This window comes from Narcine bancroftii, chromosome 10 (genome assembly GCF_036971445.1).
Source record: "Narcine bancroftii isolate sNarBan1 chromosome 10, sNarBan1.hap1, whole genome shotgun sequence".
Lineage (NCBI taxonomy): Eukaryota > Metazoa > Chordata > Chondrichthyes > Torpediniformes > Narcinidae > Narcine > Narcine bancroftii.
Window position 1 is genome coordinate 2,672,269 of NC_091478.1, and position 24,869 is coordinate 2,697,137.

The 24,869-nt window shown below is 38.0% G+C and overlaps 1 protein-coding gene across 6 annotated transcripts in view; it reads left to right on the forward strand.

Annotated features, from left to right (window-relative positions):
- LOC138744073 (cilia- and flagella-associated protein 46) overlaps positions 1 to 24,869 on the forward strand; it is a 193,838-nt gene that overhangs the window by 131,101 nt on the left and 37,868 nt on the right. For all 6 annotated transcript variants that reach the window (XR_011345240.1, XR_011345241.1, XM_069899562.1 and 3 more), the window contains 10 exons: positions 3,701 to 3,807; positions 5,210 to 5,392; positions 5,651 to 5,786; positions 8,208 to 8,405; positions 11,851 to 12,039; positions 14,983 to 15,180; positions 16,104 to 16,283; positions 16,397 to 16,564; positions 17,393 to 17,490; positions 19,168 to 19,244. Coding sequence is in view for 4 of the 6 variants with exons in the window: in XM_069899562.1 (XP_069755663.1) it covers positions 3,701 to 3,807; positions 5,210 to 5,392; positions 5,651 to 5,786; positions 8,208 to 8,405; positions 11,851 to 12,039; positions 14,983 to 15,180; positions 16,104 to 16,283; positions 16,397 to 16,564; positions 17,393 to 17,490; positions 19,168 to 19,244 (1,534 nt within the window). In the remaining 2 variants the exon portion in view is untranslated. The remainder of the gene's footprint in view (positions 1 to 3,700; positions 3,808 to 5,209; positions 5,393 to 5,650; positions 5,787 to 8,207; positions 8,406 to 11,850; positions 12,040 to 14,982; positions 15,181 to 16,103; positions 16,284 to 16,396; positions 16,565 to 17,392; positions 17,491 to 19,167; positions 19,245 to 24,869) is intronic.

The following is a 24,869-nucleotide window of genomic DNA, read 5'->3' on the forward strand; positions in this document are numbered from 1 at the left end:
GAGCATGGCCCCAAAGGCAGGAGGTAATAGGTAGATAATGGTGGGAGGGTACATCAGCAAGCAGGGGGAGGAGGGATGGCTCTGAATTAAGGGAGAAGAGGATGTAGAGCCAAGGGAAAGAAGACGAGGGGGAAGGGAAGGAGAATGGAGAGCAGGTTAGCAGAAATCAGAGAAGACTATGTTAATGTCATCTGGTTGGAAAGGGCCCGGACAGAAAACTAAGTGTTGTCCCTCCAGTTTATGGGTAGTCTTCATAGGATAGAACATGAAGCCATGGACAATTCCTCCTCCCCCTGCTTGCTGGTATGTCCTCACTCCTTTATCCACCTATTACTTCCTGCCTATGAAACCATGCTCCTGCTTCCGTCCCTTCCCCCTAACATTTATTTTTGGCACCTGCCAACATTTCTTTCATACCTTCATGAATTCAAACCTGAAACATTGGTTATGCATTTTGATCTTTGCTATATAAAATATCATAGTAATTTTAAACTGATCTCATTTATTTATGCCGCATTCCCCACAACTTGGCACAGATTTTCTCACCTACTCACCAGAGGAAATTTACAGAGTCCAATTAATCAGGCAACCTGTACATTTTTGGGATTTGGGAGAAACTTTGAACACCTAGAAGAAACCAACATGGACAGGAAAGAACGTGCAAACACAATATAGAGAGCACCAAAGGTGAGGATTGTTCCCAGGTTAATGGAACAGTCAAGTCTCCCTGCTATTTATCACAGAATAAATAATTGCCAGCACTCTTCTGAAATGCATCTTCCCATTCAACCTAGAACATTACAGCACAGGACAGGCCCTTTGGCCCTCAATGTTATGCTGACCTATATATTTCAACCAAAAAATACTAAACCCTTCCATGTGCCTAAAAGTTTCTTGAATGTCCCTAATGTTTCAGCCTCCACCACCATCCCTGAAAAGGCATTCCAGGCACCCACAACTCGATGTATAAAAAAAACCAAAACCACCCCTGATGTCTCCCCTCAACTTTCCTCCCTTCACTTTGTACAGATGTCCTCTGGTGTTTGATATTCCAGTCCTGGGAAAAAGGTGCTGACTGTTCACCTTATCTATGCCTCTCAGAATCTTGTAGACCTCTATTAAGTCTCTTCTCATCCTCCTTTGCTCCAAAGAGAAAAGTCCCAGCTCTGGCTCATGTCTTATTTTCCAATCCAGGCAACATCTTGGTAAATTTCTGCATCCTCTCCACACTCTGCACTGAATACCACAGTCTGAGTGTGTTCTCACTAGATATCTATAGAGTTGCAGCATGACTGTTCAGTTCTTGAACGCAGTTCCCCTCTGAATGAAGCCCAGCAATGGCTGAAGAACCTGCTCCTGATTCAAGGTGTGGCTTCTGTTTATGTCGAGGAAATAAATTTATTAGCATAGTAATAAAACAGTGTCATACCCCATGAAATTTCTTTTTGCCTGCAGACAGATTCGCCACTGGCAGGAATTGCCTAAGCTCCTCTTTCATTCTGACATATAGTAGACAGAGTCAGAGAGAGGAAAAAGAGAGTCACCCAGTGTCTGTAGATTCGCCTCCAGTGCTTCCACAGCCCCTGTAGCTACACAGTCCAGTCCAAGCCATCGGCAATCCGAGCTCCAGATCCAAACCTGACATGGTCAGGGACCCTTCAGCGCCATTGGCATCTACTCACATCCCAGTTCCAGCTAGTTTGAGCCAGTCTCCAGCAGTCCATAGCCTGGAGCGATTCTCCTGACAGCCATCACCAGCAGCCCACAGCTTTCACAGGTTCCTCGTCTCGAGTTGCCAGCAGCCCACATATGCACTGGTCCCTCAGCTGCAGAGCCCCCTCACTGGTCTGCCACTGCAGTGGTCACCGGCCCCGCAGTGATCTTCGTGGTGCAACAATTACAAAAAAAAATTTGTAGAGTGCAGCATCAGTCATTATACATGGTCTTTCTTCACCTTACTAAAAGTTTCTGAACATCAATCAGGAGGGATTGTAGAAGACCCTCTTCAAAATGGACTTCCTTCAGGAATTCATATTGATTATACATTGACCTCACAAACCAATGGGTCTACAACAACAATCTCAGTGAAGACTGGTTTTAAATGATGCTGTGCCATTGCTTCCACAACTTTTCTTCATCTTTCTTGCTGCAATGTTGCACCTCATTGCTTACAATCTTTCCACAGGAGTATATCTATTTATCACAACTAATGAGAAACAGTGCAATTTACATGATAGAACAGAGGAGTCCACCTGCACTTTGCAGATAGTTAAGAGTGATTTGGAGAATTTATTGAATGACATATTGAGTAACTTTAACCATAAGTTTGATGACTTTGTTGGGAAAACTATTATGAATTTTGCTACTTGTCATCTGGACAGGAGGAGTGGGGAAAGAATATCCATTTTTTCCAAATAATTATGTTAAATTGTACTTGCGCCATGGAGCCAAAAGTTGTACAGAAATGTGTTCATGCAGATGAAGTTGCCCACCTGAGCGCCTGCTATCTCATTTACCTAAGTTAGTCTCTGGCCGATATCCCTTTCCTATGTATGTCCTTGACCAAATATCTTGCATTTTGTGAATGGACTAATCTCTTCCACTAGTAGCTCATTCCATATTCCCAACACCATCTATGTGGAAAAAGTTGCTGGTCAGGTTGTCTTTCCATCTTTCCCAACTTGCCATAAATCGAAGCTATTTTGTTTTATATAGCATTACCCTGGGAAAAGAATATTCACCTTATCTCGCTCCTTTATACCTCAATAAGGTCAAACCTCAGCCTACTCTGCTCTCAGGAGAGAAAAAGTTTCTCCTTATAAATTAAGCCTTCCAATCATGATAACTTCCTTGCAAATCTTTTCTGTACCCTTTCCAACTTAATGGCATCCTCCTGAAAGCTGGACGATGAGATACTTCAGAGTGGGCATAAACATCTTGTACAAAGGTAACATGGTGTTACTTTTGTACTTTTGTACTTAGAACTCTTACCAATGAATGCAAGTGTGCCAAATGCCTCTTTCACCACCCTGTCCACCAGTATCATAACTTTTAGGAGCTATGTATCTGTACCCCTTGGTCTCTGTGTTCTACTATCATTTGTTGTGAAACCCATTTGGGTATATCTCCCCAATATGCAACACCTTGCCTTGTCCATGATAAATTACATTTGCTATTCCTTGGTCCACTCCCCACTTGATCTAGATCTGTTATAATCTTAGATAATCTCTTTCACTCTCCACTCTACCCATCAATTTTGGTGTCATCAGCAAATTTGCCATCTGCATTCTCATTCAAATCATTAATAGAAATGACCAGGTAAGAAATGGAAGGAAAATAAAAGAGAAGTTTTTTGAACTGCACTTCACAGTGCAAAGCTAATGGAAAAATCTTGTCTTGGCAGTCCTAAAATGACAACTTTGCTGCATGTTTGGTTGATTTATAGGACTAGGCGTTAATTATTCAGCATTGATTTCTCCAAGTTCTATCTATTAGTCTGTCTGCTATGTCCGTCTGTCTGTCTCTGCAGGTCTGTATATTTACCCATCTGTCTTTCTATCTATATACTATATATGTCAAGTTTATAATCTCACCTGTTGCTGGTCTAACCTTCAGAGTAAATTTGAAATTCTTGCTGGAAAGATAAACTCCACTTGTAGTGTTAATCTTTATCGTTTTGACGTGAATTGCTATATTTCAGGTTTGCAGAATATTAAAACACGGAATTACTGCATACAATGTTGCTTTAGAAGAGTCTCCAAATCGAGCTTCAGTTCTTGAATTTATGATTGCTTCAATGGAAGCCAGGTATTGTGCAATGACAAGCAGTAGTTGTGAAATGTCCTTCATGTTGAAACAAATTGATCGTATGTATCAGACATGCCTATCTCTTTGGATTGCATTGTGATAGATTGACTTCAATTTTTTTTTCAATTTATGTTTCTTAAGTATAAGGGCATGAATTAAAAATAAACAGTCCAATATATTGTTATATATGTAGATTTTGTTTTCTGCTATTTATAGTCAAGCATGAATGGTAATTTTTTAAATCAATAATGTGTTCAAAAGTAAGCCAGGGAAGTATTCTTATTAAATCTTTGCCCAGGTCTCTCATTCTAGTTCACGTGATGTGAAAACCATTTCTTCAATGAAATTTATACAAGCTATCTTTTCTTGGACAACTGCTAATTGCATTGTTTACTTGCCAAATATGTTTAAAAGAAAGAGTGCAGTTTTTTTTAATATATTAATTTTCTCATTCCTGTGGTAAAACAATTTGTCCACTTTTAATGCCAAACACAATCTGCATTAGTGGGAGAAAAAGAATGGTTGACAATTCAAGCCAAACCTTTCCATTAAGACTGAAGGAAGATGTTAGAGGAGCAGTGTAATGAGAAAAGGGTGGGATGGGTGAAGCTGATGCTCCACTCAGGAATGACAAGCCAAGGGTGAAATATGAGGGACTGTCAAAGGAAGAGAGCCAAGAATGGCAGGACGGTTAGTGTAGTAGTTAGGACAATGCTATTACAGCAGTAGTGACCTGGGTTCAAATCCAGCACTGTCTGTCATTCTTCTCATCTCCCTTGGGTTTTCTCCCGCCTTCCAAAGACGCACGGGGTTTGTAGGTTAATTGGTGACATCGGTATATATGGGTGGACACATAGGCCAGAAAGGTCTGTACCGTGCTGTATTAAAAACAATTGAGTCAGGTGGATGAAAATCAATCAGTAAGGCTGAAGTGGGTGCTTTTAATTTGGAGATGAAAAACATTTAAAGTTGCAGAGAAGGAAGTGCAGTGTAGAAAGGACAAAAGGGAGGAAACATGGCTGAGTGGGCATCTGTGCAGTGAAGGCTTCTGAATGATCAGAAATCTACTTGAGGGATGTGTAAATAGGAAATATACTAAATGAGAGCTTCCTGGACAAGGAAGTAGAGGACAAAATCCATGTATGATGGAAATAAGCTTGGTGAGGTGCGTGGAGGAGGGGTGTTAAGTTGAAGGGTGGGGGGGCCTTCATTCCCATCCACCAGTTTATTGCCCAAGGATATAGTGTAAAGCCAACTACATGCATTATGCTTGTTACATTGTTACAGGTTTAAAGTTTTTAGAATACATTTCAATACATTTTATTTTTCCATCATATTTTCTTTCACTATCTATTAAATATCTGTTTTGTGTATTCTTCATTAAATTAGTTTTCTTTTGCAGGTTGACTTTCATTGAAATTGAGTCTATTAAAGCATTAGGTGAGGTTAATTTGAAGAAGCCTGATGTTATACAAAAGCTTTTTTCAGCTTGTGCAAAAATAGAACAGTATTCAAACATTATGATGCAACATGGATACAGAGAAGAATCAGTGGAAATGATTACAGAACATGTTGGTATACTAATGTGAGTTCGCCCTTATGAAATTTAATATATGTTGAATACAAGGGAGGAAAATAGTTCTCACAGTCTCTTTATTTTTGTACACTTAATCATCATATTTACATAATGATGCCCATGCTATCCACCTCTGAACATTGCTATCGTTTGCATGTTATTAGTTCACTTCTTTGAGAAGTGGTTGAGAATGAGCTGACACTTGGTATTGGGATGCTTTTTTAAAGATCTGGATCCTGCCTAATTGTTGTTTTCTTTTCTCTAAAGCATTATCGCTAAATGCAGTGATGAAGAGGACATAAAACATGGTCATCTGTTGAATGCGTATGCACTAATACAAAAGGCTATCTTGATTGAAGAGCATGCTTTCAGTGACTTGATGAGCTTGTTACCACTCAAAACGGTAAATAAAATAACTGTTGAAATTGAATACACACTAACAGCCTTACAATAGAAAATACTATGTGATAGATCATGGCATCATGAAGAAAGCACGTTGGTGCCTTTATTTCCTCAGGAGTTTGCAGAGGTTTGGTATGATATCAGAAACCCTGGAAAATTTATACAATGTGTTAGAATGTTTGCTGACTGGCTGCATCACAGTCTGATAAAGCCCTCCAAACAGTAGTGGACACAGCCCAGGATATCTTACCCACCATCAAGATCATCTACAACAGTGGTTTTCAAACTGTCCCCCTAAATTCACATTCCACCTTAAGCAATCCCTATGCCATAAATGCTCTGTGATTAGTAAAGGATTGCTTAAGGTGGTATGTGAGTGGAAAGAAAAAGTTTGAAAATCACTGTTTTAATCATATCTAATTGACTCTTTATTTGCACGGTTTCATAACTCCAAAGGAAATGGACCAATAACAATTTTTCTTAAGCAAAATATTTCAGTAATAATTGGGTCTTGAGCTATGATTCTTAAGCTTCCTGTCCCACCTTAAGCAATCCCTTATTAACCACAGAGCACCATTGGCATAGGGAATGAGAGTTTAAGGGACAACTGATCTGTCAAGAACACTGCTCTCGGAGAGCAGCATCAATCAAGGATCCACACCACCCAGCACACATTTTGTTTTCACTGCTACTATCAGGAAAGAGGTATAGGCACCATCAAACTTCTCAAGAACAAATTCAATCAGGGACACATTTATGGACTTATTTTTGCACTTTATGGAGTGATTTTATTCTCTCTGTATTGCCCAGTTTATTTACATTTTATCTGTTTACTGTTCTTGATTTGTTTACATGTGTATGTTGTGTACAGTTTATTGCTCTACCAATAAGTGGTAATTCTGCCTCGCCCGCAGGAAGAATCTCAGAGTTGTCTGTGATGTCATATATGTACTCTGACAATAAATCTGAAATCTGAATTTGACATAAAGCTAAATGATCAGTGTAAATAGATTCTACATATAAATACATAATTGTTTATTAGCAAGCAGTTGGCTACATATGAACTCCCAATATGGTTTTCATCCAAGCAGAGAACTTTCAAGCTATTTTGAATATTAGGAGGTGAAACAGATTGGAGCACATATTGAGAAAAGGTCCAGCAAAAAATGCAGACTGAGGTTAGTTATCCAGAAAAAAGTTCTGTTAATCAATATATGCCACATAGAAATGAAATTGATGAGGTAGAAACTAATTTAGTTAAAATAATATTTATTTAAACACCTGGCTGCATCCTTGGCATGACTCAGACTGAAGGATTCTTGGCTATAAGATCTTTGGAAAGGCTCTGCAAGATGTGTGAATTGTCTTTTGCGCAACCATGTTCTTGCCAAAATTGAATTGACAATTAGCAGCAATAAAGGGTATCTGTCAGGTACAAGCAGCAGAGTTTTAGTTTGATTTGAGCATCATATTCAGCACAGGAATGTGGATTAAATGGACTGTTTCTGTGCTACACTTTTCCAGGTTAAAACTTTATTTTAAAAACTTGTAACTGCTAGAAATCTGAAATACAAACAGAAATTCCTGGAAATATTCAACAATCTGAGCAACATCAGTGGAATGAGAAACAGATTTAAGGATGCAGGTTGATGACCTGATGAAAGTTCACCTGAAATTATTACTCCTTTTCTTGCTCCACAGATGCTGTCTGATCTGACCTGCTTTAATTTCACACTGATTTAAATTTTTTTGACCAAGTTATCTGTCTGAACATTAATCCCATTAATCTGCAATGACCCATTTCTTCTATATTTTACAGATATATATTATATTTCAGCCCTCCAGCCATGTATCCCCAACTTTTCTTTATTCCTAGATCAGATCTATTATGATGTCATTTCATGACTGTTTTAACATTTTGATTTCAAATGCTTTCCAGTCATGAATAAAATTGAAAAGGATTGACTTTCAGATTTAGCATTATGTGAAGGACATTGCTAGTAACATCCCAAGGTGTGTAGCTTATATGATTTATAATTTCACAAGACACATATGCAGAGCCAGACTATCAGAATGAATGAAGGCCTTTGACATTGTTCAAGGCAACAGCCTGTGCAGGTTCTCTGTCTTGTACCTAGAACTTGTAAACTTCCCAGCTATATCCTCTTTAATTAAAATCTTAACCATCCGTCACCCCAGCCCTCCACCTACCCCATTAGTTATAAATTCCCTTTAATTATAAACCACCTACGTATCCATTCTTTACTCAATTCAGCATTTTGGCTTCTGGAGCACAGCAGAATACTGTCAGAGTAGGCCCTCAAATAAAGCACCCAGATTAATGCGCCTTTTGTGATTCCAGGCTATATTTAAGCCATGGTATTTTGTGTTCTTAACCATGTTTTGTTCTGGTTATTTTCAGGTGGCAGCTTTAAGTTTGCCTCTCATGAGGAAATTGGCCTCTCTCAAGTTAATCTTTGTACAGTTAGTTTTGGACATGCTTGAATTGGTTACCGCAAAAGAAAAAAAGGAAGCTGAAACAGCAAAAACAAAAGGACTGCTACAACTTATTGTAGAGGAATTTGTCAGTTCCATGCTTGATTACACACCGATAGAACAGGTATCCTCACTGAGGGTTAACATAGAAACATAGAAGATATGGTTCTTGAAAGGGCTTGATAATGTCAATTTTAGATGAGACATATGCAGGCTGATACAGAGTTTTTGTACATCTTGGGGTTTTGCCAAATGTTGATCAAACAACTTTATATTGAAAAATAAAATGAATGGTATATTCAAATTTTTCTGAGGTTAGTCATCCACGTTTTTTTGAATGATCGTGTACATGGAATGGTTCAACTGTTGAATTTATTTTAAGTTGTTTTTATCTCATGAAAAAATAGGAAATGCAGAAATTGGAACAATCTTTTGTGAAAATCATTTAAAACTGTGAGGTTTTTACAAGATAAGATCAGAAGACAAAGGAGCTGAAATGGGCTATTCAGCCTATCAAGTCTACTCCACCATTTCATTATGAGGTGATCTATTTTTCCACTCAGCCCCACTGCCCAGCCTTCTCCTCATAACCTTTGATGTCATTAATCAAGAACCTATGAATCTCTTCCTTAAATAATACAAATTCCACAGATTTACCACTCTCTGGCTAAAGGTATTTCTCCACATCTCTGTTCTAAGTGGATGCCCTTCAAATATGAAGTTGTGAACTCTTATCTAAGACTCTCCTACCTGGGAAATAACCTTTTATGTCTACTCTGTCCATGCCTTTCAACATTCAAAATGTTTCCATGAGATCCCTCCTAATTGTCTGAAATTCGAAAGGGCTAAGAACTGTTAAACTCTACTCATACGATAACCCTTTCATTTCCAGAATCATCTCTCTTAACCCTATCCAACGTCAGTGCATCCTTTCTTAAATGAGGAGCCCAGAATTGCTCTCAATGCTCCAAGTGAGGTCTCACTAGGGCCTTACAGAGCCTCAACATCAACCCCTACTCTTATATTTTATTCCTCTTAAAATGAATGCCACCGTTACATTTGCCTTTTTCACGACCAACTCAACGTGCAAGTTTACTTTCAGGCTATCCTGCATGAGGACACCCGGGTCCCTTTGCATCTGGGTATTTTCAATTTTCTCCTCATTTAAAAAATAAGTCTGCCTGTTTACTTTTTCTGTCAAAGTACACGACTGTACACTTACCAACATTATATTTTATTTGCCACTTCTCTGCCCATTCTCCTAATCTAAGTCCTTCTGCAGCCTCCCTTTTCGTTCAACATTACTTGCTTGTCTAGCAACCTTCATATCATCTGGAAACTTGCCCACAAAGCCATTCATTCCATAATCTAAATCATTAATAAACAACATAAAAAGAAGTGACCCCCATCACCAACCCTGCTCTGTGGATCACCACTGGCAACCGGCCACTAACTAGATCATGATCCCTGTCTTCCGTCTCTTTGCTTCCTGTCAAACTGCCAATGCTCTACCCATACTGGTATATTTCCCTGTTATTTCGTAGACATTTAAATAGCCTCAGATACAGTACCTTGTCAAAGGCCTTCTGAAAATCTAAATATACAATATCCACTCCATCTTCTTTATCTAGCCTGCTTGTCATTTCTTCAAAGAATTTGCAAAGGAAGAATTTCCCTTAAGGAAACCATGCTACTTTGACTTATCTTATCAAGTGCCTCCAAGTGCTCTATACCCTCATCCTTGACAATCGACTCCAACATCTTCCCAACCACTGGCATCAGGCTAACTGGTCTGAATATTATTTAAAGGGTGAAAAACTACAGCATGCTGTTGTGCAGAGGGACTTGGGAGTGCTTATGCATGAATCACAAAAAGTTAGGTTGCAGGTGCAGCAGGTTATTAAGAAGGCAAATGGAATGTTGGCCTTCATCGCTAGAGGAATTGAATTCAGGAGTAGGGAGGTAATGTTGCAACTGTATAAGATACTGGTGAGACCGCACCTGGAGTACTGTGTCCAGTTCTGGTCTCCATATTTGAGGAAGGATATACTGGCTTTGGAGACGGTCCAGAGGAGGTTTACTAGGTTGATCCCTGAGATGAAGGGGTTGACTTATGATGAAAGATTAAATCATCTAGGATTGTATTCGCTCGAGGTCAGAAGAATGAGAGGAGATCTTATAGAAATATATAGGATTAAGAAGGGTATGGATAGGATAGATGTAGGAAAGTTTTTTGAGCTGGCCGGGGAAACTAAAACGAGAGGACACAGTCTCAAGATTCGGGGGAGTAGATTTAGGACAGAGATGAGGAAAAATAGTTTTTCCCAGAGAGTAGTGAATGTTTGGAATTCTCTAACCAGGGAAGTGGTTGAGGCTGCCTCATTAAACATATTTAAAATTCAGTTAGATAAATTTTTACATGATAGAGGAATTAGGGGATATGGGGAGAAGGCAGGTAGGTGGAGTTAGATCATAAATTAAATCAGCCATGATCATATTGAATGGCGGAGCAGGCTCGATGGGCCATTTTTGGCCTACTCCTGTTCCTACTTCCTATGTTCCTAATTTCCTTTCTGCTGCCTCCCTCCCTTCTAGAATAGTGGAGTGACATTTGTGATTTCCAGTCCTCCAGGATCTGTTGATTCCTGAAGGATCATTACCAATGCCTCCACAACTTCCACTGCTACTTCTTTCAGCAACAATTTCCAATTCACTTGCAAAATTGGAATAGTTATTTCTGGGTGAATTCACCTTAATAAATGGTGACATTCCTGCATACAATAGCATCATCAGAAGAAATTTGACTTAAAGGGTCTCCATTGGGGCCTCTACCTGTCCAGATTTTAATGCAGTGCATCTCACAGTTGTATTGTGGCTATCCACAGTTAAAGCACATTCAGGAGTCTCTTAGTTTTAGACTAATCATGACATGGAATTTGATCTGAATAATTGCAGAGGTATGTTGACATACATTAAATATGTTTATCCTCATCTCTGCATATTCCCTCATTTATCTGTCAGCCTTTTATGCTACTTTATTAAAGATGCCAGGAAGGGAGTTCTTTAAGGAAGAGACTAGTCCCTTCCTTAATGGCCAAAACATGTAATTGGGAACTGTACAGGCCATGGAGCAAATAGAATGAAAACCAGGCTAATACTTCTTCAAAAGTCTATTTTTTCTAATAAAGTTTTTGAGGGCTTTTTGATTAGATATTACTGCTGAATGTAGCATTAGTTTTGGATACTAAATGTGTGCAAATTCCAATGTTTAGACAAAAGTGACCAATATAAGTGGTTTTGTTCCTCTTTCATTACATTAATAGAAATCACATTCACAACTTGACATTTCTTAAATTGTTAATAAAATATTATATTGACACTTAATTATGAGTAAAATACCATCCAAGATCTTAACCAAGAAATATTATTTTTATTTGAGATGTGCACCTCAAATCTCATGTACAAATTGTAAAATTTTAAGAATCACAAATTCTGATGTTAGGTTGTTTTTATGAATTAATACATTCTCCAATTTGAGAAATTTTGTGCAATTTTTTGTTTTTTTGCAGAAATGGGTGACTGTTTCTAAGTCATTAGGACAAAAAGCTTTATCTCAGCTACAGAGTGCACATAGCCTTAGCAGTGGCTCTGAAGAACTTCTAGCCAAATGTCTGTATCTTACTGGCAAAAGTCTTCGTTTGTTGGCTGTGCGGATGGACCCAATTAATCCAGGCTTTGTTTGGGTTCATGAAATCCTGGTAAGGTTTCTTTTACTTCTGTCTCATAATAATTCTGGAATTTCATAAAGATGATGCTTTCTGGTTTGAAATGGAAACCCTCTGTTTCTTTCCATAAATGCTCTCTGACTTGCTGAGTTCCTCTAGCATTCTACATTCACTATAATAAAGATGTTGCTGTTTAGTCTTCTAATCTGATTAATATGGAATTATTTTATTTTATTTTGGGTCTTAGTTTACAGAGATGATTCATTGAAAGATTTGTTCACCAATGGATTAAAAAAGGGAGGTAAAGCTAGACATTTTAGAATAACATTGATTTCAAGTGGATTACATCCAATTTTCAACATTGAAGAATGTGATTACACCTGTCATGTTGATATTTGTGAAGGGAGGTTTGGGCTCAAAGCATCTAACAGCTCTACCCATGTCCTTCTAATCACAGATCTTTAAGGCAATCAATATACTTTTTAAATATTATTTTTGTTTGTACCTTTAACACCCCTTCAAGCAATTTTGAGTCCTCTATTTCTGCTAGATGAACATTATTTTTCTCTCCCTGTTTTTCATCTAATGGTTAATACATTTAATTCTGATCTAGACTGTTTAAAGTTGGCCTGCATGTGTTAAAGAGATGTTTTGCAACAGGTGGAGGTGGAAAATGTGGAAAGGGAAGTGAGGCACCCCATTCAAGCATCCTTTGCCAAGTAAAATGACATTTTCATTAAACACATTGAAGGGAACTTCTATTATGTTGAGACTTAGACTCCTAGCACATATCTTTTCTTGCTTAATACATCCAGGTTCATTAGCATCTACTGTTTGGGATATTGGTTTGGTTTTGTAATTTGAAAGGCTAAAAATTAAACTGCCATTTGAGACTAAATGGAATCAACAGAACTTGCGAATCAAAAAGTTTCTAACGTTTATCCAGGGGAATTTATTTTTTTAGACCAGTGGTTTTCAAACTTTTTCTTAATGTGGTATGTAGTGGAAAGAGTTTGAAAACCACTGTTTTAACCTTAACATTATGTGAATGGTTTCCTAACTCCAAAGGAAATGGCCCAATGACAATTTTTCTCAAGCGAAATATTTCAGAAACAGTCGAGTCTAGAGCAATGGTTCTCAACCTTTTTTCCCCACTCACATCCCATCTTAAGTAATCCCTTACTAATCACAGATTACCTGTGGTATAGGGTTTACTTAAGGTGGGATGTGAGTGGAAAGAAAAAGTTTGAAAACCACTATTTTAGATTATTCCAGAACCAATCACCTTAAAAAGCATGAGCACTGCAGTAGGACAGAGGATGGATGTTCAATATTAAATAATTCACCTTGTGACTCTCCAGTGTGTCCCAACCATATATGAAGAATACATTTGAACTCTAGTAGGATGTCCTAGATGAGTACAACTCCAATACAAACTCTTTACTGCCATATCAGTAAAGAGTATATCTCAAGAATTAATTCCCTGTAGATTTTGAAATTACACAATGTTGTACAATTCCATGCTAATATTACTCAACTGCTTCTTAAGCAGTACTTGGGGATTGAGAGTTTTCCCCCATACTAGCTGTGTTTTCTGAGGTGGCTAATGAGACCAATGTGGGAACTACATACTCTTGCAAGGAGGACAGGTGGTCACTTGTGGGTCTGGTAGTTAGCTTTGTGAGTTTGCTTACTCAGAGTTTCTGTGTGCACGGCCTTGGTATCAACTTGAATCCTTCTTCGTTACTTCGAGCAATTAATGAGTCGGAGGTTTTTAAAAGTCTGTGAGATGTTGCAATTTCTCAAGGAAACTGAGTATTTCCTTGATCCTTTTTGTCTTTCAATTTAATAATCACCTACTTTGATAAAGAAAAGGTACAAGGACTGCCTAAAGAAATCTCTTGGTGCCTGCCACATTGACCACCGCCAGTGGGCTGATAATGCCTCAAACCGTGCATCTTGGTGCCTCACAGTTTGGCGGGCAGCAACCTCCTTTGAAGAAGACCGCAGAGCCCACCTCACTGACAAAAGACAAAGGAGGAAAAACCCAACACCCAACCCCAACCAACCAATTTTCCCCTGCAACCGCTGCAGTCGTGTCTGCCTGTCCCGCATCGGACTTGTCAGCCACAAACGAGCATGCAGCTGACGTGGACTTTTTTTACCCCCTCCATAAATCTTCGTCCGCGAAGCCAAGCCAAAGAGAGACTTTGATAAAGACTAGGAGAGATTGTATTTGGAAGTTTGTATCTGGCAAGTCAATAAGATGCCCTACCTATTGCAACCGACATTGATGATTCACGCCTCAATTCTGGGGATGATGACCTGGGAGATGACATTAAAATTGGTTGACTTGTCTTGTCAACAGATTTGAAGAATTTTACTGTGAAAATAGTTGTGATCATTTTCCTATGCTGTGAAATGCCTCCTGTATGTTGTCCAGCATTTGAAGCATATAAATCATTGCTCTGTGGTGTACCATGGGTTTTGTGGCATGCCTGATATTTAGACCTCCAAATACCCTTTTCCTCAATCGACCAATTGAAGGAAGTGTTCATTTTTTTTTTAAATTAATGTCTTCTTTCACTAATGGGTGCCTTGCAAGATATAGGAAGCTGTTTATAGTCCAGAGTTTTGCCATGAATCATTATTCCCAGAGCAATGCAGAAGGAGCAGATTGGTAGAGAAACTTTGATTTGCACTTGTTGAGTAAAACGTCCATCCTTTATTATTCTTTAATGTGTGACAGTGGTTTGGAGCTCAGCCTCTGGGCATGGATATTTGGTAACAGCTCAGTTACAGATATTTGGTTCCGAAACATGGTTTCCAATAGGTTGAGCAGCTTCTCATTAGCTTTGAAGATTAGTTCCACCAGTCTTTGCTGGGAATGGTTCTATCCTTGAACCACTGGTTAATATCCTTGGTTGCATGCCTTCGTGGACATTATTTCTGTTGTAATATTCCTATCTTAAACAGGAAAATAAAAATCGGCTGTCACAAGAAGTCAAATCCAAAGAGGGAAATGGAAAAGTTGAATCAAACTATGAGCATACAAATTTGCAGCACACAACTCAGGATGAAAATGAACGAGTGGAATCGAAACATAAGCATGCACATTTGCAGCTTTCAGCTCAGCAGCTGGCAAAATGTGTTGCAATTGTTGACCAAATTAAGGTAATAACAAAATTGTGTTTCATTTGGAACACATAATGTGTTGATGATTAGAAAATTTACTAAAGCCCCTCATTCCAACATGATAAAACTCAATTGTTTTTAATCTGTAACTATCCTGCATTGCTGGACATGTATCACTCCTTCGATAAAGATAGTATCTTTTAAATATTTCTTCTGAAGGTAAATTTATTTTCATCCTGCACTTTTCACTTTGAAGTAATTTTATCTTTTTTTTATCCTTGATATTTGGCATCAACGGTCATCTTTTTTCACCATAGACTCTGAGCTTCTCTAATCTTTGCTTTTTGCTTGTTCTTTAGATCAACAATGAGTCCATTTTCTTTTTCTTCTTAATTTTGTTTACAATACGATAGAAGTTGATTCTGACCTTTTAAACCCACGCTGCCCAATTAGACTCAAGAAAGCTACAACTCTGAACATTTTGGAGGGTGGGAGGAAACTGGAGAGTCCAGGGAGAACCCTTGCCGACACAGGGAAAATGCGGCAGATGGTGCTGGTTTTGAGCCCAGGTAGCTGCCGCTGTTATAACGTTGCGCTAACCACGCCTTTTACATCACGTCTATGTCTTTTCCCTTGTGTGACATCTGTTATAGTTGCTATATAATTAGTGATATGGGGTGTTGTACTTAAAAGCCAAATCGTATCTTCTAGTGAACTGAATTTTAATATTCTGTTTACATGAACACTGCTGCTTTACAATACATTCTATGTTCTAATTGCTTCATGGTAGTGGGTGTTATGCTCCTCAGCACCTTCCTGTGACATCTCTTTCTCACCTTTTCATGCTAACAATCTAATTGTTCTTTTTAATTACTTTGCCCCATTTTCAGGTTTCATATTGCTTCAACTTGTTCTAATCAGAATGAAATTAAAATTCATTGTCTATTTCTTCCTATTGAAAGAAAGAACGAACCACAGCTCAGCTGTACCTTGCTCATGCCAGTGAAGTTTTGTTGCAGTCAATGAACCAGGCATTAAACAGCAAGCTTTATCATGTGCTTGCAGCTGCAAGCCTCAACATGGTTGAATGTTTTGGACGATTTGACCCAATTTCAGCAAGTCAATATTTAGCATTACACCAGGTATGACTTGTTGTAATTCTTCATTTGTTTCAAACTTTCTCCAACCATCATTTGAATAAACACATGGCCAACAAAATTTGATTATGTTTTCAACGTGTCTAAAATGATTCCAGACTTCCTTAGCATCCATTATGCTGAAAGATGCTTTGTTCAAGACCACATATGATACCAGCAGTTCCCAGCTTGCAGCATTACTGAATCTTCAACAAATTCTAGAAAAGGATGGAAACATGAAAAATATGCTCCAGACAGTTAATGAAAGACTTGGCACAAAATTTAAGGTACAATATGGTTTTCTTAATTTAAAGTCCCATTTTGTATAATATTATTGTTTATATTTAACATGAAATGAATAACATGTTTATTTCTATCGGTATGACTGCCCTCTCATTATGAGATGAAGAATATTGCATTTCATAGATTGGTGTAGAATGCTGCTCAAGCGATGAACCTGCATTTTCAATACAAGTGGAGTGCCAATATTGTTTTGAGTGTTTGAATTTCTGTGAGTTAGAGATTTGATTTTAAAATTTACCTTTAAAATATTTACTTTGGATTTTTTCATTGTCGCTGAGCAGACCATATGATGGTCAGCAACAGGATCATTCTAAGATGTGTTGACAAATGGGACTTTGCACATCTTAATCAACTTGGCTATAAACCCTAATTCACAGGTGCAATTAAACTTGAATCAGTAATATAAATATATTTTGCTGTTAGTTACCTTGTAGATATAGCAATCATTGTCAATGTTCAATGTTATGTAGTGTCCTACTGTCAAAAAAATATATATGTATCTATCTATCTATATAGATATATATTTAATGTTAAATTTTATTTAGGTTTAAAGATTCTCAAAGTTTATTTGTTCATACAACACTTTTTGAGATTTTCATAATGTACAATGGTGATTTGAGGTTTCTTAGATATCGCATAGTGATGTTATTATTAGATAATAATCTATTTCTGCAAAATTACTCAAAAGCAAAAATAAATCAATCAATGAAAAAAGGAATACTAAACCTAAAGAGTTCATAGATATTATCTTTCATTACTTGCGTTCAAATCTGAAAAAGTAGATTTATCTATTATTTATTAATTCTTTTCAGGCGTGGAAAAATATTATCATTCAACCACAGCATCTCAGTTTTCTGAGTGAATTTCCTTCTAACTTTAATATAATTGTTCTTCAACATTCTGAAGACAGGTATATTACACATTTATATTTTGTTTAAAATGCTTCCTTTAGTAATATTTAGTCAAACAACATATGAGGATTGTGATGTGAATTAATCTGAGGCCTTTCAGGATGCACATGCATTGCAAGCCTTGAATTTATTCACACATTAGTGTCTGGATGGCACTGTTCATCACTTCACCACATCCAATCCTGAAATTACAAATGGTGCATTGTGGTTCAAGCTCACTGATGTTCATTTAAGCCATGTCTGCATTTTTAATAGGAGTGCTCAGTTTTCCTTTGTCATTCCAAAGGTCTTTGAATTTTTTGCAGGAGCCATGGCAAAAGAGAAACAAAAGTAGGCAAGGTGATTTTCAGAAGATGGTCTGAATCTTGGTTCATGAGATAGAAAGAAATAGAATTACCTTGATAATATGGGATCTCAGGTGTCCCTGCAAAGTACTGTAAACTCACTATAACCATGAGGAGTGAGCTTCCAAGAACAGGGAAACTGTGCCATAAGAGGTTTAACATTGTGTCCATGATCAAGATCATTATCACATCCATATTCCAACATTTGTATCAGTACCCTCAAATGATTGCTCTTACTCCAAGCCTACCACCTTCTCACAGCTTCCACCATATTATGTAGACTGATTTCAGTAACAGCTCTCTCCAATTGCAGAAGATTGCTCACAACTAGTGCCAACATTAGAAAATCAGTATGGGTCAAACCTCCAAACTCCTGGCCAGGTGGCAGGTGTTTGGACAAAGGGAGTTTTATCTGATATGTTAACTGATTTTCTTTCCATTCATGCTGTGTATTTCCAGCATTTTCAATTTTCACATTTCCAGCATCTGCTGGGTTTTTTTTAAAATTAGTATAGGACAAACTCACTTTTAAAGTCTCACCCTCTTAAATGGCAGAGCTCTGGCCACGACTGGAGTGATTGTCACAGTCCATGGCCAGCAATGGAGCCGAGAGCATTGAAGATGATGGCATGACCAAATCTAATCATCCTTGACATCCCAGTTATTTTTTAACTCACAAATATTTTCTAATGTACAAGTTGAGACTATGTAACAATGCACCCCTTGTCTGCCCACCACCACCTAACTTGACTACGTGTCTTTCTGTTATTGAAAGGTCTGCTAAGTGTAAACAAGAAAATAGTGATGAAGATGGCAAAGATTCACTTGATCTGATCTTTGCAGCCACCACCTTGAATATTGGCTTTTCACGGAGAATACAGGGTAGCTGAGAGACAGGATTTAGACATTGATTATGACTGTAATAAAAATTGTACCATAACATCAGGCTGCCCAATCTCTCCATGATCTGCCATGTCTGCCAGAAATTTCAAGAGAATTGTATAATAATATTGTTGTAAAACCCAAGGAATAATCTATTTTCCCTCTTTGAAGTTTCAATGAGCATTCACTAGCTTAAATAGGTGCTGGACACAAATGTCATTTGGACTTGTGGATAATGCTTAGGCAATACACAGCACAGTTAATGCAAACTGATGCTGACATCATGTTATGAAACTCACAGCACAAATTGTAAATGTTACCTCTATCAGGCTGTTTGGCTTCAGGTCATTCACATATCTTGATCCCAAGATCGTTCTAGTATAGAAAATGAAAAGAGTGAGATGACCTACTATAATTTTCACAATTTACTGAATATATAATATCTTCTAGGTCTATGTTATATGGAGCACTTCTTGAGAAACCAAAACAAAAACCTGTTGTTGAGAAAAAATTAAAAGGCCGTCAAAGTAAGAAAAAATACTTTTCTTTCCTGAATACTGTAATGTTAATGTTATTTTACGAATTACTGCTTGAAAAGTAAAGATTAAAGGTTATAAGTTCAGGATCTATGAAAGCATATTTACAATTTCATCAGAATCAGGATTTATTGTCATGAACAAGTCATGAAATTCAGTGTTTTGTGGCAGCGTCACAGTGCAAACATTCACATTATAACCATCTTACGACCTTACTATAAAAAATAAAATAATGCTAACCCTAAGAGTGCACAAAAAGTAAGCAGGTCAATATCCGTAACAATTTTTGCTTTGCAGGTTTTCATGATCATTTGGATTTCTGTCTTTCTATATTGTATTCTTTTCAAGGTAACATGTTGTTATTTTTATTTTCAGCATTAATTTTTGTTCTTTCTTTCAAATCCTTCATTTTTGTGCTCTTTTTTGCATCATTTTTGATGATCTTTTGTGGTTGTTGAAATAGTAAACAGATGGCCAGACTTCTGCTAATACCCCTTTGACTGGCTGGAAGGAACAGTTTAAGATTAAATCTTCATGAATCTCTTGGGCACAAAATAATTTTAGGATGCTACATTTCCACCATCAAAATTGTCCTGTATTTGAACTTGACAAAATCTGTATTTTATAACAGAATCTCTGTTTCTTTTTCTTTACTCAGTTGCCCATGGAATCCACATTTTATTATTTTAAAATTGCTCTTCTATATTTGGTATTTTCTTCATCTTTAGTCAATTATGTTTTGTTTTAGATTTTTACTTTATTTACCTTGAGATGTTTTTAACTTCAGGATGGATATTTATTGTACAAAACTTTCCCTTCGTCCTTCACAAAATGTGTCTCAATTGCACCATGGTTTGATAGTGGGTGACCTTCCTAATGTTTAGTTCAGACCACTGAGAATGTGGCTAATATTTACCTGTGGCTCCTCTACCATAATGAGGCAGAGAGAACCAGCCACAAAATGTTGTGCCATTGTGAATGAATGGAGCAATATTTCAATGATTAAACATGTTGCATTGTCCAAGAGAGATGTACAGTACTCTGCCATCCAGCATCCGCTTGTGCACTGCTTTGTGTTTGAATATATGCAACAGCTAAGCCCAAACAGTCTCCCCCCTCCCTTTCCTGTCTTTCCAGTTCTCCCTTCCTTCCCCTTTACCCACCCAGATATCCCTCCTCCCTCTCATTGCTGAAGTTCCCTCCCTCCTTTCTCCATCAAACATCTCCTGCATTTGCCACCCCCTTTCTCCCTCCCTCCATTCTTTTGTTTAGATGCCTGCTGGCATTTTCTCATTTCTTGATGAAGACCAAAACATCAGTTCTGTATTTTTATCTTTGCTACATAAAGGGCACTGTTTGACCTGCTGAGCTTCTCTAACATTTTATGTTTTTACTTTGTCCTGGGTAAACTTGTACCTCTCACTTTGTTCGTTTTAGATTGATCACAGTGTTTGAGCTACTGAAAGAAAATAGACACACGCCGAGAGCACTTCAGTTGATACAAATCTTTATTACAAAATGTTAAGCTGATTTCAAACTACAATATGCAAGCCCTTCCCAATTATACTTATCAACGCCTGGACTGGTCCCAACTGCCAAAGCGAGGCAACGACCGCACACTGGGAGTAGGTTGTCGGGGCACCGGGAGCAGCTTCTCCACTTCCCCCGACCGGGACGTTGGTTGGACTCTAGAAGTTCTTCTTGCTGAGAGACATTGCCACCCCTCAGAGAGTCTGAAACTTCAGCAGCGGAACCACGGCTTATATTAACCAAAAATTGCTTACTCAGCACCTATTCCCTGCGCAAAAAAATATATCCGAGCACACCTAGGCTTTTATCAAATACCACAACTTTCTAGCTTATCTCTTTGAATATAATGGTTTACTTAGCTTCAAGGTCTTGCCTGACAGTCTGCGACCAACAATCCCATCAATCTCCAAAATTCAGCAACCGGCTATCAAGCAGGAAGAATTAAACGCTCTTGGTACCAGGTGTCTTTTTGTCAGAGAACTGCATCTCTGGGCCCCTCGGTGGAATTTAGCTTCTGCCTGCTGATTCTTACATTATTCTCCAAGTAGGTCATTGATACTCAGCCTTGCAGAAGCAAAAGCTGGTCTAAATCCTCCATTACAGACCTGCTGAGCTTCTCCGATATTTTATGTTTTTACTTTGCCCAAACAGTCTGCTTGTTTAAAAAAAATTCAAAAAAATCAATGTTATGGGAAACAAATTTCTCTCATTACTATCCTGAATTGTGAAGGATTTTGATCAAGGATGTATTTTCATATTGGAGTAGTGTGTGGCTTCAATGATACCCTGTTGTGTAGATGGTTGTCTTCCCATGCATGCACTGGCCATCTTTGTCCTTCATGGTTAGACAGGTTGTGTGTTTAAGTGGTGAAGGGAAAAATTGGTTTTCATGCTTGATAGAATGCCAGTCAAGTGAGTCGTTCTGCCCTCCTTCTTGAGACATATTGGAGGTACACTCATCTAGCCAAAGGCAGAGTATTCCAACATCTTGGGTTATAGGAAAGTACTTGAGATATCAGGAGCTGTGTCATCTACTGCAGAGAACCACAATCAACAGTCCTGGTGTAGTCTGTTTGACTGCTTTGGCCTGGAGAATGGGTGAGCTTTTTTGTAGTAATTAGAACTTTATGTGGAGAGCCACCTTGTGCATTATAAATGGTGGAAAGAAGATGAGTCATTCATTGATGAATAGCCAAACTCTTTTATTTTTTAAATACTTTATTTTAATTTTGAGGACAACATGTATCAAGAAATAACCATTACTTAAATACATGAATTGAAATGAAAAAAAATCAATGGTACAAGTTGTCCACATCTCCCAACAATCCCATCCCCCCCCCCCCAACAAAGTCCTAAAATAAAAAAGAAAAGGAAAAAGAAAATGAGGGAATAGAGAAACAGAAAGGCAGGAAAAAGGGAAAAGAGAGGGAACTGTCAGGATCTGGTATCCAGTTCATACGATTTAAATCAAATAGGGTAAAGAACCAGGACATAGAGCTCAGGACCAGAATAAGTTAACTTTTCTGCTGTCCTAAGAGTGGTATCTCCTGAGATAGCTGAGTAAACAGACCTTCTGATTAAGATAAGACTGTAAACTTCTGCAGGAAAGTACTTAAACAATCAGATTGCTCTCAGAAATGTCTTCATGCTAACCATTTCTGATAACTAGAATAAAGGAATGTTCAAATAATGAAGCCACCAGATTGACTGGAGGTCGTGGTCTGGTCTCTTGGCATTTACTAATTATGCAAGGAGAGTGTCTCATTCCAAATTGCTGTATGTCTTATTTTTATACTGTATATATGTGCAGATGTTGTGTTCAATACAACTGTGGAAAATGTGTAGACAATGCCACACTGGTGAATGAGCCTCTCTCCTTGGCAGGTAAAAAATAAATTCAATAAGAATATTTTTGTTGAGAACATAAGAAGCAGAAACAGCCAACAGACATCTGACCTGTCGAGCTTGCTCTACTATTCAATAAGATTATGGCTGATCTGGCCATGGATTCAACTCCACCTATCTGCCTGTTTCCCCCACCCTCCCCCCACCCATAGCCCTTAATTACATATTCTTTAAATATCAATTTATCTATGTCTTTGATACATTTAATAAGGCAGTCTCCTTTGCTTCATTGGACATAGAATTCCACAAATTTGCTGCTCTCTGGGAGAAGTAATTCCTCCTCATTTTCTAAAATTATCACCACCAGATTTTGAAGCTACTTCCCTTAGTTGTAGTCTCACCTGCCAGTGGAAGCAGTTGCCTTGTTTCTATGTTATCTATTCTTTACATTAGCATATGTTTCTATTTGATTCTCTCATTATCCTTATAAAATCCAATGTATACAACCAGACAACTACATAATTTATCTTCGTAAGTTAAGCCCTTTATTTCCGGAATCTATCTGGTGGACCTACTCTGCACTGCCTCCAAAGATAGTATATCCTTCCTCAAGTAAAAATTATTAGTACTTGTACAGATGCTCTGAAATTCAATCCCTCTAGCAATGAAGGACAACATCCCATTTACCTTCTGGATTACCTGCTGCACCTGCAAACTAATCTGTGATTTATGTACAAGCATGCACAGCTCTCTCTGCATTGCACCAGACTGCAATTTTCCATCAATTAAATAATGCTCCAATTAATTATCTTTCCTTCCAAAGTGGAAGACCTCACATTTACCAATGTTGGAATCTATCTGCCAGATCCTTCCGTTCTCACTTGACATCTTTTTGCTGACTTTCTGATTTCTATATAGTTTGCTTTTCCACTTAATTTAGTGTCATCAGGAAACTTGGACATACTATTTGGACCCTTTTTCCAAATTATTTACATATATTGTGAACATTTGCGGGCCTAGCACCAATCCCTGTGGCACCCTGCAACCATTGATTGCCAACCAGAGAAACACCCACTGCCCTCTGTTGGTCAACCAATTTGTTGTCCATGATAATACAGTATCCTCAGCTCTGTACACCCAAATCTTACGCAGAAGTCTTTTGTGCAACACCTTATCAAATGCCTTCTAGAAATCTAAGTGTACCATCTGTATGCACTTCACTCATTATGTGCGAAAATAACTCTGGTAAATTAATTAAATGAGATAATTTTTGATTTTACACCAACTGCTCTTTGAAATGTGATTTATGATCTACTAGCTACTTAGAACCTTTTTTTTTGGTATGACCCATGTCTATTTCAAACTGTATTTAGTTGACTGAAATAAAATTATTTTAACCAGAAATATTTAAATCCCTGGGGTAAATTAGCAAGTAATATAAAATAGGATAGCAAAAGCTTCTTCAGTTATGTAAAAAGGAAGAAATTGGTTAGGGCCAAAATTGGGCCCTTAAAAACAGAGAAAGGTGAAATTATCAATGGGAACGTGGAGATGGCTGAGGAATTTAACAAATACTTTGCATCTCTTTTCACCAAGGAGGATATAGGTTTTGATCAGATAAGGGGAAGGGGGTCAAGCAGTATCTAGGGACTTGGTGAAATTACCTAAGGAAACAGAGAATCTGATGGATATCCAGATCCAGAAGCAGGTGGTTGTGAGCGAATTGTTAGAACTGAGGCCTGATAAGTCCCCTGGCCCTGATGGGCTGCATCCCAGGGTGCTTAGAGAGGTTGCTCTGGAAATTGTGGAAGCACTGGTTGACATTTTCCAAAATTCTTTGGATTCAGGGGAAGTGCCTGCAGACTGGAGAGTGGCTGATGTAGTACCACTTTTTAAGAAGGGAGGGAGAGAGAATATGGGAAAAAAAGGAGAAATAGCAGGACACTTAGGAAGGGATAAGAGTATCAGTGCTGGTCAGATGGGTTCCTTAAAGGAAAATCTTGCTTGACTAATCTGGAATTTTTCAAGGACATAACAAGGAGAGTGGACTCAGGAGAGCCAGTGGATGTGGTGTACTTGGACTTCCAGAAAGCCTTTGATAAGATCCCTCACAGGAGGCTAGTTAGCAAAATCAAGGAGCATGGTATCGGGGGTAGGGTGCTGTCATGGATAGATAGTTGGTTGAGAAATAGGAAAGAAAGGGTTGGGATAAACTGGTCATTTTCTGGATGGCAGAATGTG